Raw genomic sequence first — 13497 nt, forward strand, 5'->3', positions numbered from 1 at the left:
AAATTATAATAGAAAAGGAATAAACTTTAGGAATAAACTTGTTCCTATCATGATTTTATTAAGCTTAATTTAGTTAGAAATGGTAAAATCCTGTTTTGGTGGAAAACATCCATTGACTACTATGATAATAGTTATTATTAATAATGAGCATTTATTGACACTTTCTGCATTCCAGAAGATAAGCCCAGGTATTCTAAATACATTTTCTCATTTACTTCTCATAGTAGAAGGTGCTATTATCTCTGATATGTGAGGGAACTGACAGAAGGAAGAGGCGTGCTCAGCGAGTAAAATTGGGAGCTCAGATTATCATCTGTATTGTTCTAAAGCCTGTGGTTTCCCCCATTACACCATATTGCAACTGAGTAATAATAACAACTTCTAGAACAGCTTCTTGAGAAGGTGACATTCTATGTTGAGTTGGCTTGATGAAACCAAATCTTAAGTCTTTTGGTATTACAGTTCTAAAAGGTAGTGTGTGTGTGTGTGTGTGTAATGGGGATATACTCAACTATTTAAAAAATATTTTTTTATTGATTTCAGAGAGGAAGGGAGAGAAAAAGAGAGATAGAAACATTAATGATGAGAGAGAATCATTGATTGGCTGCTTCCTGTACACCCCACACTAGGGATTGAGCCCACAATCTGGGCATACGCCCTGACTGGGAATCTAACCATGATCTGGTTCATAGGTGGATGCTCAACCACTGAGCCATGCTGGCCTAGCTCAATTATTTTTGAAGTTTTTTACTACTGTTGAATTTTACCCTTTGGTTAATTTTATCTTGCTTTAATTCATTTTCCATTTCTGACTATATGTTGTATATTTAAACCTCTTTTACAGTGTTTTGTCTCATATATACGTTCAGTATATCTTATGAAGGATAAAGAAATATTTGATGTGAGCAAGTTACCTATACCTGAATATGCCCTGTAAGTATTCATATTATAGCTTTAATTTGTGAATCCTCAAAGTTAGAGGGAATTTCTTTGAAACCTGGTTATCAGAGAGTCCTAGTTTAAACTACTCTGCCTTACATTAAGATAATCTGTTAATGATCTGCAGAGAAAAAGATTCTATAAACCGGAAAACTAGTTGAGCGTTTAGTTCTTATTATAAGAAAGAAGTTACTTACTTGTAAGTATAAATCCCCTGCATTTTCCTATAGTATGGTCTTAAAGGAGATGGAGAGCAATTGATAAGCGTTCTTTGAAATCTTTAAATGTTTATATTCCTCTTATTCTCTGAAATGCTGGCCTGGATTACAATAGACAGTTCTTTTTATGCTTTGGATACAAATAACTTCCTCAGTTCTTCCTTTATTTTATTTTTTTGTTATTCTTTTTAAAAACATGTTTTTATTGATTTTAAAGAGAGAGGAAGGGAGAGGGAGAGAGAGAAAAAAAACATCAAGGAAAGAGAAATACTGATCACTTACCTCCTGCACGCACCCATACTGGGGATCAAGCCTGAATCTTGGGCATGTGCTCTGACCGGGAATCTAATCTGCAGCTTCTTGGTGCATGGGTAGGCGCCCAACCAACTGAGCCACACTGGATGGGCAGTTCTTTTTAGATTGGTTTTCTATACTGTGTACTGCCTAAATATTCTTTGTATCTTGTTTTTTCTTACAGGTACTCACAGTTACCATGGCAAAATGTCCCTGTTTAGTAACTGAGGTTACTATTATTTGAAAATAAAACTCTTGGTCTTGTTTAGGCTTGGTATTTGCAGGATTTTTTCCTAACATTTTTGGCTATAAAGGAGCATCCATTTTTTAATGGGGTTCTACCTGTGGGAAAAGCACTGACAATATCCTATAGAAGCACCCTTGAGGTAGATCATACTTTGAAATTCAGCATGAAATTTCCTAGTCTGTGATGATATATGTACTTTTAAGGCCAGTTCTGTATATTTAGCCAGTTCTCCAGGAATTTTAGTGTCTTTTACTTATAAAATGAGTCTAATAAAAACTTGTGTCGGGGTGAGCTGCTCCTTTCTGTTCTCTATGTTAGAGTGCAATATATATATATATATATATATATATATATATATATATATATATATATATATATATATAAAATAGAGAAATATGCAAATTAGGTCCAGGACTCCATAACAGTCACAACCAGCTCAGGAGGAGGGGCGAGCCTGAGAGAACAACACGCAGGCGCAGCCCAGAGCCTGAGAGAAGAACACACGGGCACTTGCTCTGAGCCTCCGCGGTGCGGCTGAGGGCAGGCCCCTAGCAGGCAGAGAGAGAGAGAGAGAGAGAGAGAGAGAGAGAGGGAGAGACACACACACACACACACACACAACACACACACACACACACCCCGCCTGCTCCGAGCCTCCGCAGCACAGTCTGACATGCCCTCATCCTTCTCCCTATCTCATATCCTGGAATTATTGTTCCTTATTTTGACAGTCACTTGAGTGAACCAAGTAGCACCATCACATCCCAGTTAAAAGATCATCAATTACAGGGAAACTACACTTTCACTTCATCTCAGCCACTATTCCCAAGGCTGTACTCTGAGCCTTCTCACCACCTGCAACTGCTAGCATCAGAAATCATAGCATGGCCCTGGCCAGTGTTGCTCAGTGCTTAGTGCACCCACCTCCCCACTGAAGGATCTCAGGTTCAAGGGCACAAAACTGGGTTGCAGGTTTGATTCTCAGCCCTGTTCAGGGCAGATGAAGGAAAAAACCAATTTATGTGTCTCTCTCACATCGATATCTCTTTCTCTCTCTCTTTGTCTCTCTCTCTCAAAATCAATGGAAAAATATTCTCTAGGGAGGATTAACAAACAAAAAAATAACTCATAGCATGTTGTCCCTGACGTCCTATTATATGATTTCTTCTTCTTTTTTTTTTTTCTGGCCTATCAATGATCTCCTCCTCCTCCCCATTCATATTATTCTTTGCATAAGCTAGGCTGTGGGTTCACCTGCATCAGTGGATAAATAGAGCCCCCACTTGGTATTTCAAACAGAATTTAATATTGGGAATTGGTTACCAAAGGGTTGGAAAGGAAAGGCTAGAAGAGAAAAAAAAAGTGAAGTTAGAGATTAATAGCTACAGGAAGCCATTCTCACTCTCATGGATGAAGGTGCCAGAACATGCCCTGCTGAGGCTGCTGAGAACTTGCTACTGACATTGGAACGGTGCTGCCAAGGAAGACAGCAGCCTGCGGACTGCACTGCCCCTGCCCTTACCCCTGCAGCTGCCCCAGCCCCTGCCCCCACCGCTGCTGAGCCCAGTGAGGAGCAGAGAGTGGAGCTTCTCCACTGCGTCCATGCTCCTCAGTGAGAAGTTAGCTGCCAGGGGCATCTAGGAAATGCAGTTTCCCCTGAACTGCAGGAAAGCACAGAAGGGCATAGATGGAGCTCTGAGCCAACAGACAAAGCTTGCCCTTTGCCTATTCGGCATTTATTCTCACCCTTTACCCTATATTAAACTTCCAGGAACAATAGCAGGGTCACACAAGTACCCCTTAAATAATTGAAGATGCTGTCACTTTCCCAAAAGAGAGGCACAAGGCCTCATCAGTCATTATTTCCATCTCTAGGTGATCTGCTCCCATTTGAATTTTCTTAGAATAAAGGTAATCATCAGTAATATTTCTTATCTATAATAATACAAATGTAATATGCTAATTAGTCTGGACAGCTGAACGACCTTCCAGACATCATTCCGACGAAGCTGTGGCAGCGGGGGGCAAGGCAGAGGCAGTTAGGGGCGATCAGGCAGGCAGGCAGGCAGAATGATTAGGTGTGATGAGGCAGGCAGAGTGGTTAGGGGTGATCAGGCAGACAGGCAGGTGAGTGGTTAGGAGCCAGCGATCCTGGATTTCGAGAGGGTGCAGGCCGGGCTGAGGGACTGCCCCCTCCCCTGCATGAATTTCATGCAGCAGGCCTCTAGTTATAGTATAACAGATAATTTGTCAGTTGTAACTTTTTAGAACCATTGAAATTGCTAGGTAATAGTAGTATGGCCAGTGACTTTCTGTCTAGGTCAGTGATATTTTAATCTTTTTCATCTCATGGCACACACAAACTAACTACTAAAATTCTGTGTCACACAAAAAAGTACATTTTTTGCCAATCTGACAAAAAAAAAAAAAAAAGGTACAATTTTGATTCATTCACACCGGATGGCTGTTATGTGTTGGCTATTGCCATTTTTTAATTTGACAATCTAAGAGAAAAGCAGTCTGTGCCCCTCACTAGTCAGATATTGCATGTTTTAAAAATTCTTACGGCATACTGGTTGAAAATCGCTGGCTTAGGTAATGAAAAACAACATGCATAGATAACACATTTTTGTTTGTTTATCTGTTTATATACCAGTTACTCATGAAATTCTATTCTGGTTGTCTGAATGACTTAGTTGAGAGATTAGCAACAGGAGAGGCACAAGTCTTTAACACTGTAGGACCATATTTAGGGGACATTTTATTGCCATAGGTGCCAGTAGATCTTATCTGTTTATAGTTGAAGACCTTTGCTTTATATTGGTGATGCTTAGGGAAGGCAGAAAATTAACTTCGCAGTCTAAATAATTAGTACAGTTTAATTGTAATTATAATTTCCTTTAGAAGCATTTGATAACTAAAGCAGTGCTATGTATGCAGGATATAATATAGGTATACAAAATTATTTTACTAGAAAAACCATATTTTGAATACTTAATATATACAGTTTATTGTGCTAGCTGTTAAAATTACAGATGTATAGTATGTATTCCTACCTTAAAGGAGTTGTAAGTTTTAGGAGCTTAGAGGGACATATAAGTGTAATTGTAATACACTGAGAGAAATGATTTGATATGAACTTGTGATCCTAATCCATAGCCCCTGTTGCAGCAATAATTACAAGTTCTCAATAGTGGCTGCCTGTGTGCCAGGCACAATTTTAAGTACATTACATCTATGAACATTTTATTCTTGCAACAACCCTATGATTTTATTCTTACAACAATCCTTCTTATCATACCATTTTTCAAATGAAGGAACTGAGGTATAGAGAGGTTAAGTAATGCCTTTTGATCATACAGCTAGTAAGTGGCAGAGCCAGGATTTGAACCTTAACAGCCCTATTTCTGAATCTACATGTTACCATTATACTTCGCAGCTTCTATGGATCATGTCTTATAGGAAAAAGGCAGTGGATCCATGTTGTAATGTTAGCTGTTTGTTATAACAGGCTGTGCTTTAAGAATTTATTTCCAATCCATCAGTAGGAATTTAGAAGCTGGGAAAGACCTGATCATAAAGTGAACCTTGATATTAGAAGGAGAAAATAATTTTTTTTTTTGTCTCTGGTTTGAAAATTTTTTCTATAGAAGTGATTACCATTATATCTCTCAAAAGGGAGGACCGTGATGCTGCAGTTTATTCTTTGCTGAGAACTATATTTTGTCCTTCCAGGGCCATGTCTTTTCCGTGTTAGTATTTACATTTTACATGTTTTTATAGAGTTAGTATGTCACATCTCCACAATCGTGAGATCCATCTGGTAGGTACTATTACCCATGTTTCAGGAAGTGGAGGCTGAAAGAGTTAAACTGGAAGTTGGCAGATCTAGTACTCGTATTGTTTCTTTGTTTCTGGTCTCATGCTCTTCCTTTTATAAGGTGTTAACCTCTTAATGAAAAATGGGGTATCTTCAATGTTTTTTGACAGGTATTTAGTATTTTCTGGCTAGCCTGTCAAGATTTTTGTATCTCAGAGGAACATTTTCTTTGGAAAAGGCTCTAAAAATAGATCCCAACTCTTGAGAAACTGTTTCATAATAACCATAAACACACCATCAGTGTATTGATATAACTGTTTTTTTAATTGCCCATTTAAGGTCTCTTGGTCTTGCTGTGGCACCACGGGTAAGATTTCTTCAGAAAATGCAGAAACAACCGAACAAAGAATTGATAGTGACCCAAGATAAAAACGTAAGTGAGCCAAGGGCCGCCTCCCTCACCAATGATGAAGTGGAAGAATTTAGAGCATACTTCAGTGAGAAAATGTCCATCCTTCAGAAAGGTGGGAAAAGACCAGAAGAGACAGAAGATGGACTGGCTAATGGCATTAGTGATGAAGAGGAAGAAGAAAAGGAAGGTGAAGAAGTGGAAGAGAAACTGGGAAAAGCAAAAGGGTATCAACCTCATTCTGGCCCTAGCACTGATGAGTCACAGAAGCACAAGGAAGCTCCCATGCAGTTCTTGGACAGAGATGATGATAACGAGGAGGAAGAAGATGAACTTGGAGCTGATTTCTTTAAGGTGAAGCGACACAATGTGTTTGGGTTGGACCTTAAAGAGAATAAAGCATTACAGGTAAGTGTACTCCCAATGGAGGGTCTTCTATTATTTCTTACCGCTTATTGTGTGTTGTTTTGTTGCCTTTGAGCAACTATGGGAAAGCAAGAACTAGGAAAAATTTGTAGAATGATTTTCTTTGCAGTGAACTCTCCCTCTTTCTCCATATTTAGAGATAGGTGCCAAAGAATTCTCATTTTTTTTGTGACACGGGGAAATCTTAATCTTCTCATTTACTGGTATTCTGATGCATGTTTTTAAAGTAGCCAGTGTCATAATTATAACATTAAGAAAGGTGATGGGGTTTCATGGTTTATAGTGTGAGGATATTTCCTTGTGATTCTTAACATACTACTGATTTAAATCATTAAAATGTTCCTTACAACAGTTTAATCTCTCTAAACATGAATTTTACTTTTAATGAGACATTTGCATTTGGGCACCTATCCAGCATCTTAATAGAAAAGTAGCACTTCTTTTTAAAGGCCATTTATGAAGGTTTATTGAAAGTTTCATGTAGATTCCTTGTTTCTCTGAAGGTACCTGCTAGGAGGAATAAAAGAGATAGCACCTGTTTTCTGGAGTACTTGCAGGTGCACAGTAAATGTCTTTCTCCCTTGTTCCCTATTTCCCTTCCTGTTTGTATGCCTTTTATTCTTGATAATCTCCTTTTTCTTTTATTTTCTTTTTTTAAATATATTTTGATTTTTTACAGAGAGGAAGGGAGAGGGATAGAGAGTTAGAAACATCGATTAGAGAGAGAAACATCAATCAGCCGCCTCCTGCACACCTCATACTGGGGATGTGCCTGCAACCCTGGCATATGCCCTGACCGGGAATCGAACTGTGATCTCCTGATTAATGGGTCGACACTCAACCACTGAGCAACACCAGCCAGGCTAATGTGTGGGCTTTTTATTTCATTTTCTTACTTGATTACATAGTATGTTGAATAGCAATGGTGAGAGTGGACATTGTTGTCTTGTTCCTGACCTTAGAGAGGGGAAACATATTCAAGCTTCTACCATTACATCTAATGTTAGCTATAGGTTTTTATAAATGCCTTTATCAGGTTGAGAAAGTTCCATTCTATTAGTTTGTTTAGTGTTTTTATCAGAAATGGATGATGAATTTTATCAGATGCTTTTTCTGCAACTATTAAAGGAACATATAGTTGTTCTGTTGAAACATTGATTTTCTAACCTTGAACCAACCTTAAATTCCTGTAGTAAACTTCACTTAGTCATAATATGTTTCCCTTTATCTATTGGCGGATTGCATTTGCTAATTTGTTAAGGATCTATGCTTCTATGTTCATGAGGGATATTGACTTGTAGTTTTCTCTTAATGACTTTGGGAACATGATACATTTTAGAAGTTTTGATACATTTTGTTAAAACTACCCTACAGAGAGGTCATATTGATCATTGTATGTCAGTACCCATTTACTGATACCAATGCTGGATATTATTGAACTTTATTTATTTATTTATTTATTTATTTATTTATTTATTTATTTATGGTATATGATTTTTGTGTATGTGTATTGCTTATGTTTTTAACTGCTATGATATTAGCCTCTTTCCTATTGATTTCCAAGAGGTCCTTAAACATTAGTATATTATCCCTGGCTTTTAACTTTTTTTATAGCCCTTGTAACACAGAATTGTTTGTTTGTCTGCCTTCCTACTGGATTCTGAATTCCTTGAAATTAATGCCTTAATGACCAATATGTGTTCAGGACCTGGTATAATGTCTAGCTCCTGTTGCAGATTTCACAAATGTTTTATGAATAAATGAGTGAATTACTGAATTTCTTATTCTCTCACTTTGATAGTTTTGTTTGCTGTGAATTATATGGAATTCATATGTATAGGGTTATTCTTGGAAGTCTATAATTTGAAACTTATGTTAAATTTATCTGATTGATTTATTATGATTCAAAAGTTATTGTTGAATTTCTACAAACATGAGCATAAATACTTTATTCGATTCTAAATAATATACCTGTGCAGGCCAAGCTTTGTAATTTAGATAGTAAATGAAAGCATCTAATAGTAATGATGTAAAATTCTAACTAAGAATATGTTTACAGGTATAGTTAGGCTTCTGAGATGCTGATTGTTAGGTTGCCAAAGGAGGAATGCATGAGGCCAGAATGGTGAGGGATTACGAATTTATTCGATCTTCCACACACGAGGTGGCTGAACCCCAGATGGCTCCAGCACCCAGTGATGGGAGTCTGCGGTTTTTAAAAGACTTATGGTGGACTTTTTCTGGGCGGAGAATTCTCTGTGCAGGTTCAGAGGGGAGAGATAATGGAATGTGGTCTCAGCAAGTAAAGTCTCAGTGAAAGGGAATGTCCATAGTGAAATGGCCTAAAGGTCAGTTCCCGGGGTGGGGGGAGGGTTATCGATTCAATTATTTGATCAGACCTAATATTCCAGCCTTTTTGTTTTATGGAATAGGGACGAAGGTCATATCTTCTGTATTTACTTCCTGCTGAGGGGGGATGTCGAGATCACAGGGGAATGGACTTGGATAGTAGTGGGCTGGACGAGGGATACAGCAGCATGATTTCCCGAAGAGACTGTTTGGTGAAGGCTTGAAAGCAGTCCTGTTGAGTGAATTGGGAGGTAAAAGCTAGTCCTGAGTCTGCTACAGTGTCACCAAACTTTTCTGGTTTTGCTGCTTTTCCGGGCCTGGAGCTGAAATACAACTGAGGCCTAGATGTTATCTTTAGGGAGGAAAAGATCAGACATCTTAGTTGTCTGACTAGTTATTTGCTAGGGGAGGATAGGTTACCCTGGGGGTGAAGTTCTTGTTTTCCCAGTTTTGCCCCTTGGTAGCATCCAGAGCTTTCTGGCCCAGTGAGTTTCTATACCTGTACCTGGCCCATCATCTTTGCCCTTGTGGGGCGTGGGTGGTCAAAGGGTTGATGAGGCCTGGACACAAAAGGAGATTATTATGGTGTCAGGTATTTCCTGAGTACAAGTAGGGCTTGTAACCTTGGGAGACAAACTGTTTTATAAATTTTTTTTTAATATATTTTATTGATATTTTTACAGAGAGGAAGGGAGAGGGATAGAGAGCTAGAAACATCGATGAGAGAGAAACATCGATCAGCTGCCTCCTGCACACCTCCCACGGGGGATGTGCCTGCAACCAAGGTACATGCCCTTGACCGGAATCAAACCCGGGACCCTTCAGTCCACAGGCCAACGCTCTATCCACTGAGCCAAACCGGTTTCGGCAGTTTTATAAATTTTAATATTACTGGGACAAAAGCTAGAAGAACAAGAATTATGATAAATGGTCTGGTGGAAGGAAAGAGACATTAGTTTGGAGGGCTATAGTCTAACTAGAGGCCCGGTGCACGAAATTGTGCACTTGGGGGTGGTTTCCCTCAGCCCAGCCTACACCCTCTCACAGTCCGGGACCCCTCTGGGGATGTCCGCCTGCTGGCTTAGGTCCGCTCTCCCTGGGAGATTGGGCCAAAGCCGGCAGTCAGACATCCCTCTCGCAGTCCGGGGCTCTCCAGGACCCCTCATTCCTTACTGCCTGCCAGCAGCGGAGGTGGAAGAGACTCCTGACACTGCTGCTGCACTTGCCATCTGTGAGCTCAGCTTCTGGCTTAGCGGCACTCCCCCTGTGGGAGCGCACTGACCATCAGGGGGTAGTTCCTGTGTTGAGCATCTTCCCCCTGGTGGTCAGTGCGCATCATAGTGACCGGTCGTTCCGCTGTTCGGTCGATTTGCATATTAAGGTTTTATTATATTTAATATACCAAAATGAGGTTTATCCTCAAATCATTTATTCTTAAGTGTCCTTGGTTTAGGGAAGATTGGGTTTTCTACATCAGCGGTCACCAATCTTTTGGACCTCATGTGGACCACCGGTTGGCGACCACTGTTTTAGATGGCTGCAAGCTGCTTAGCATCTGGATTTTCTAGATGGCTGCAAACTGCTGATTTACTATTCCAGTTTTCCTATTCTGCTTGCACTGGCTTACTAGCCTGTGTCATTAATGTGGTTGACCTTCCATGCTTCCCTTTCTTTTGTTCATCCTTTCACTTGGGCTTTGTAAGCTAGCCCCTCCTATCTCACTACCAGCCTGTTCCTTCCAGTGTGTGTTTCCACTTACACTGAAGTGATTCTTTCCTAAAGAATGATCACCATACCAGCATTTCACATCTTACCTATATTTCAAGAATTCTGTGCTGATTTTGATTTTTCCCTTGGAGATTAAAAAAATAATTTTTTAAATTGATTTCAGAGAGGAAGGGAGAGGGAGAGAGAGAGAGAGAAACATCAATGAGAAAGGAACATTGATCGGCTGCCTCCTGCCGATTTGAGTTTGTAACTCGGGCATGTGTCCTGACTGGGAATTGAACCGTGACCTCATGTTCATTCGACACTCAACTGCTGAGCTGTAGTGGCTGAGCCCTTGAAGCCTTTCTTTACTTCTTCATTCCACCGACATCTGGATTCTAATTGTCCATTTTGTTTATATTTTACTTTTTGGCATTTCATAATATACCTACATGAATGTCTTAATTTCTGATTCTTCTATACCTGGTTATTATTGATATTGTCATAACCTTTGTGTGCAAAGGTCTTATTTAATGCTCAATTGAATTAAACAGAAGGAGAGGTCTTTAAAACTGAGGAGTCAGGATTACTATACTCTTAATATTTTGTACCATGAAGAACAACAGTGGGATGATCTTAAATGTTGAATAGCTGAAATATGGTATATGTGCTCTCTTTTCTTCATACAGGTGCCTTTTCTTTTTCTTGCATCCTGTGCTCAATTCTTTAGTTATAATTGAAACTTCATTCCGATTCAAAGGAATAATTATTGTGTGACTTGAAACTTAGATGTACACACTGAGTTACTATATAAGTATATGTGTGTGTTGACACACACACACACGCACACACACACACACACACATATGTGTGTGTGTGTGTGTGTGTGTATATATATATATATATGTGTATAAATGTGTGTATATATATATATGTGTATATATATATGTGTGTATATATATATATGTGTGTATATATATATATATATGTGTATATATCTATATGAACACACACATATTTTCTTCCTTTCCTTTTTAAGTTTTGTATGCATATGATTTCCCAAGGCTGTGAATTCACAATGGAAAGCAAAAAGTTTTTATCTTGATGTTTATTCTTTCATATGTTGGATCATTTTTGTATAAAAGTATTTTGACTTGTTTTTCTTCATTTTTTACTTTTATATACTCAATATTTTAAGCATCTTCTGACTCCTGAATTTTCTATTGACCTACTTTGTAGTCTAAATTTCAGAAACTATTTATCAGGGTTTTCTTCATTTTAAGATAAAGTGGAGGTAATAAAAGAAATGTGAAATAGGGACAGATTATTATTATTATCATTATTATTATTTTTGTTGTTAATCCTCACCCAATGATATTTTTCCATTGATTTTTTAGAGAGAGAGTGGAAGAGAGACCGAGAGAGAGAGAAACATCAATGTGAGAGAGACATTGATTGGTTGCCTCCCACACATGCCCCCACTAGGGTTGGGGATTGAGCCTGAAACCGAGGTATGTGCCCTTGACTGGATTCAAACTCGCAACCCTTCAGTCCACAGGACAACAACACTCTATCCACTGAGCGACACTGCCAGAGCGAAACAGGTTATTCTTGAGGGTCATATAAGTTGTTCTTGAATTTAATTGTTGGGATAATCAGAAATAAGTAGCTTTTCAAAGTAGTCACCAATGCTTATTTTTATAGCTCTAACAAATATAACTATAGAAAATTTAGCTAATATGATAGGTCCTCTGCTTATGAACAGGTTAGTTTCCAAAATAATAATCGTAAGAATTTTTATTCTTGAGTTTAAGCAGTCAACATATGTATACTTACCTGAAGCTTTTTAATGGAAGGACTGTATTGATGGTAACACTGGATTTAACTCTTCATGTTTTTTCCCCCCATAATACTCTTAAATTTGTCCAAACGAATTTCCATTTTGACTTTGTTCTTTTTGAAACACAGCTTCTAAGATACATACTGAATTGAAGTCCAAGTTAACAGCTAAAGCTAGTGCCATCTGTGGTGACAGGCAGAGTTATATTATGTTTGCTTTGATGTAAGGCTTTCGTTCATTACCATGAAATTGCATTTTAGGTAAAATGGAGGTTTATTAAATGAAGGCTTCATGAGATTTTTTTTTGTTAATCCTCATCAGAGAATATTTTTCTGCATTGATATTTAGCAAGAGTAAAGGGAAGGGGAAAGAGAAAGAGAGAGAGAAACATCAATGTGAGGGAGACACATTGATCGATTGCCTCTGGCATGGGCCCTGACCACCCTGATCAGGCCTGGGGATCTGGCCAGGGATAGAACCTGCAACCCAGGTATGTGCCCTTGGCTGGGAATCGAACCCAAGAACCTTATGGTGCACAGGCCAGCAGTAACCACTAAGCAACACTGGCCAGGGCCTTCATGAGATACTTAGAAAAATTTTCTCATTCAGAAAATATTTACTGAATGCTTGTTAAGTGCCAGGCATTGAGAACATTGACAACATTTCCTGTTCTCATGGAGCTTAAATTCTATTGGGGGCAGATGGACAAAAAATGGATACATGTGGTATGGGAAAAATGAAGTAAGGAAGGCAGAATTCAGGATGTGGGGTGTTGCAATTGCAAATAGAGTGGCCAGAAGTACCTCCTTGGGCATGTGTGAGGCTCTTTACTACCACCCCTGGTTTAAGACCTTCAGAGGTTTTAAGCACTGGAAAAATTGTTGTGTTCTCTTCACCCATATGTGATTTGAAACAAAAATAATACCAAATTTTAAAACATTGAGTCCTTTTCTTATTTTTTTTCATGATGGCTATCTTATTGCTTTTGTTAATCCTCACCCAAGGATAGTTTTCCCATTGATCTTTAGAGAGAGTGGGAGGGATGGGGAGACACACACACAGAGAAACATTGATGTGAAAGAGACCTCCCGCACGTGCCCTGACCAGGGCAGGGATTGAGCCTGCAACTGAGGTATGTGGCCTTGACTGGAATTGAACCCGAGACCCTTCAGTCTGTGGGAGCAAAACAGGTTAGAGCTGAAATATATTATTTCAAAAACGTTTTTTTCTTAAAGTAGTGCAGTTTTG

General features: G+C 38.9%; 1 protein-coding gene across 1 annotated transcript in view; it reads left to right on the plus strand.

Moving 5' to 3' along the window:
* DDX10 (DEAD-box helicase 10) overlaps positions 1-13497 on the plus strand; it is a 258829-nt gene that overhangs the window by 59550 nt on the left and 185782 nt on the right. The window contains exons 12-13 of the mRNA XM_080643092.1: positions 845-933; positions 5858-6335. Coding sequence (XP_080499218.1) covers positions 845-933; positions 5858-6335 — 567 coding nt within the window. The remainder of the gene's footprint in view (positions 1-844; positions 934-5857; positions 6336-13497) is intronic.

Source organism: Plecotus auritus (genome assembly GCF_963455305.1).
Source record: "Plecotus auritus genome assembly, chromosome: 9".
NCBI classification, from domain to species: Eukaryota; Metazoa; Chordata; class Mammalia; order Chiroptera; family Vespertilionidae; genus Plecotus; species Plecotus auritus.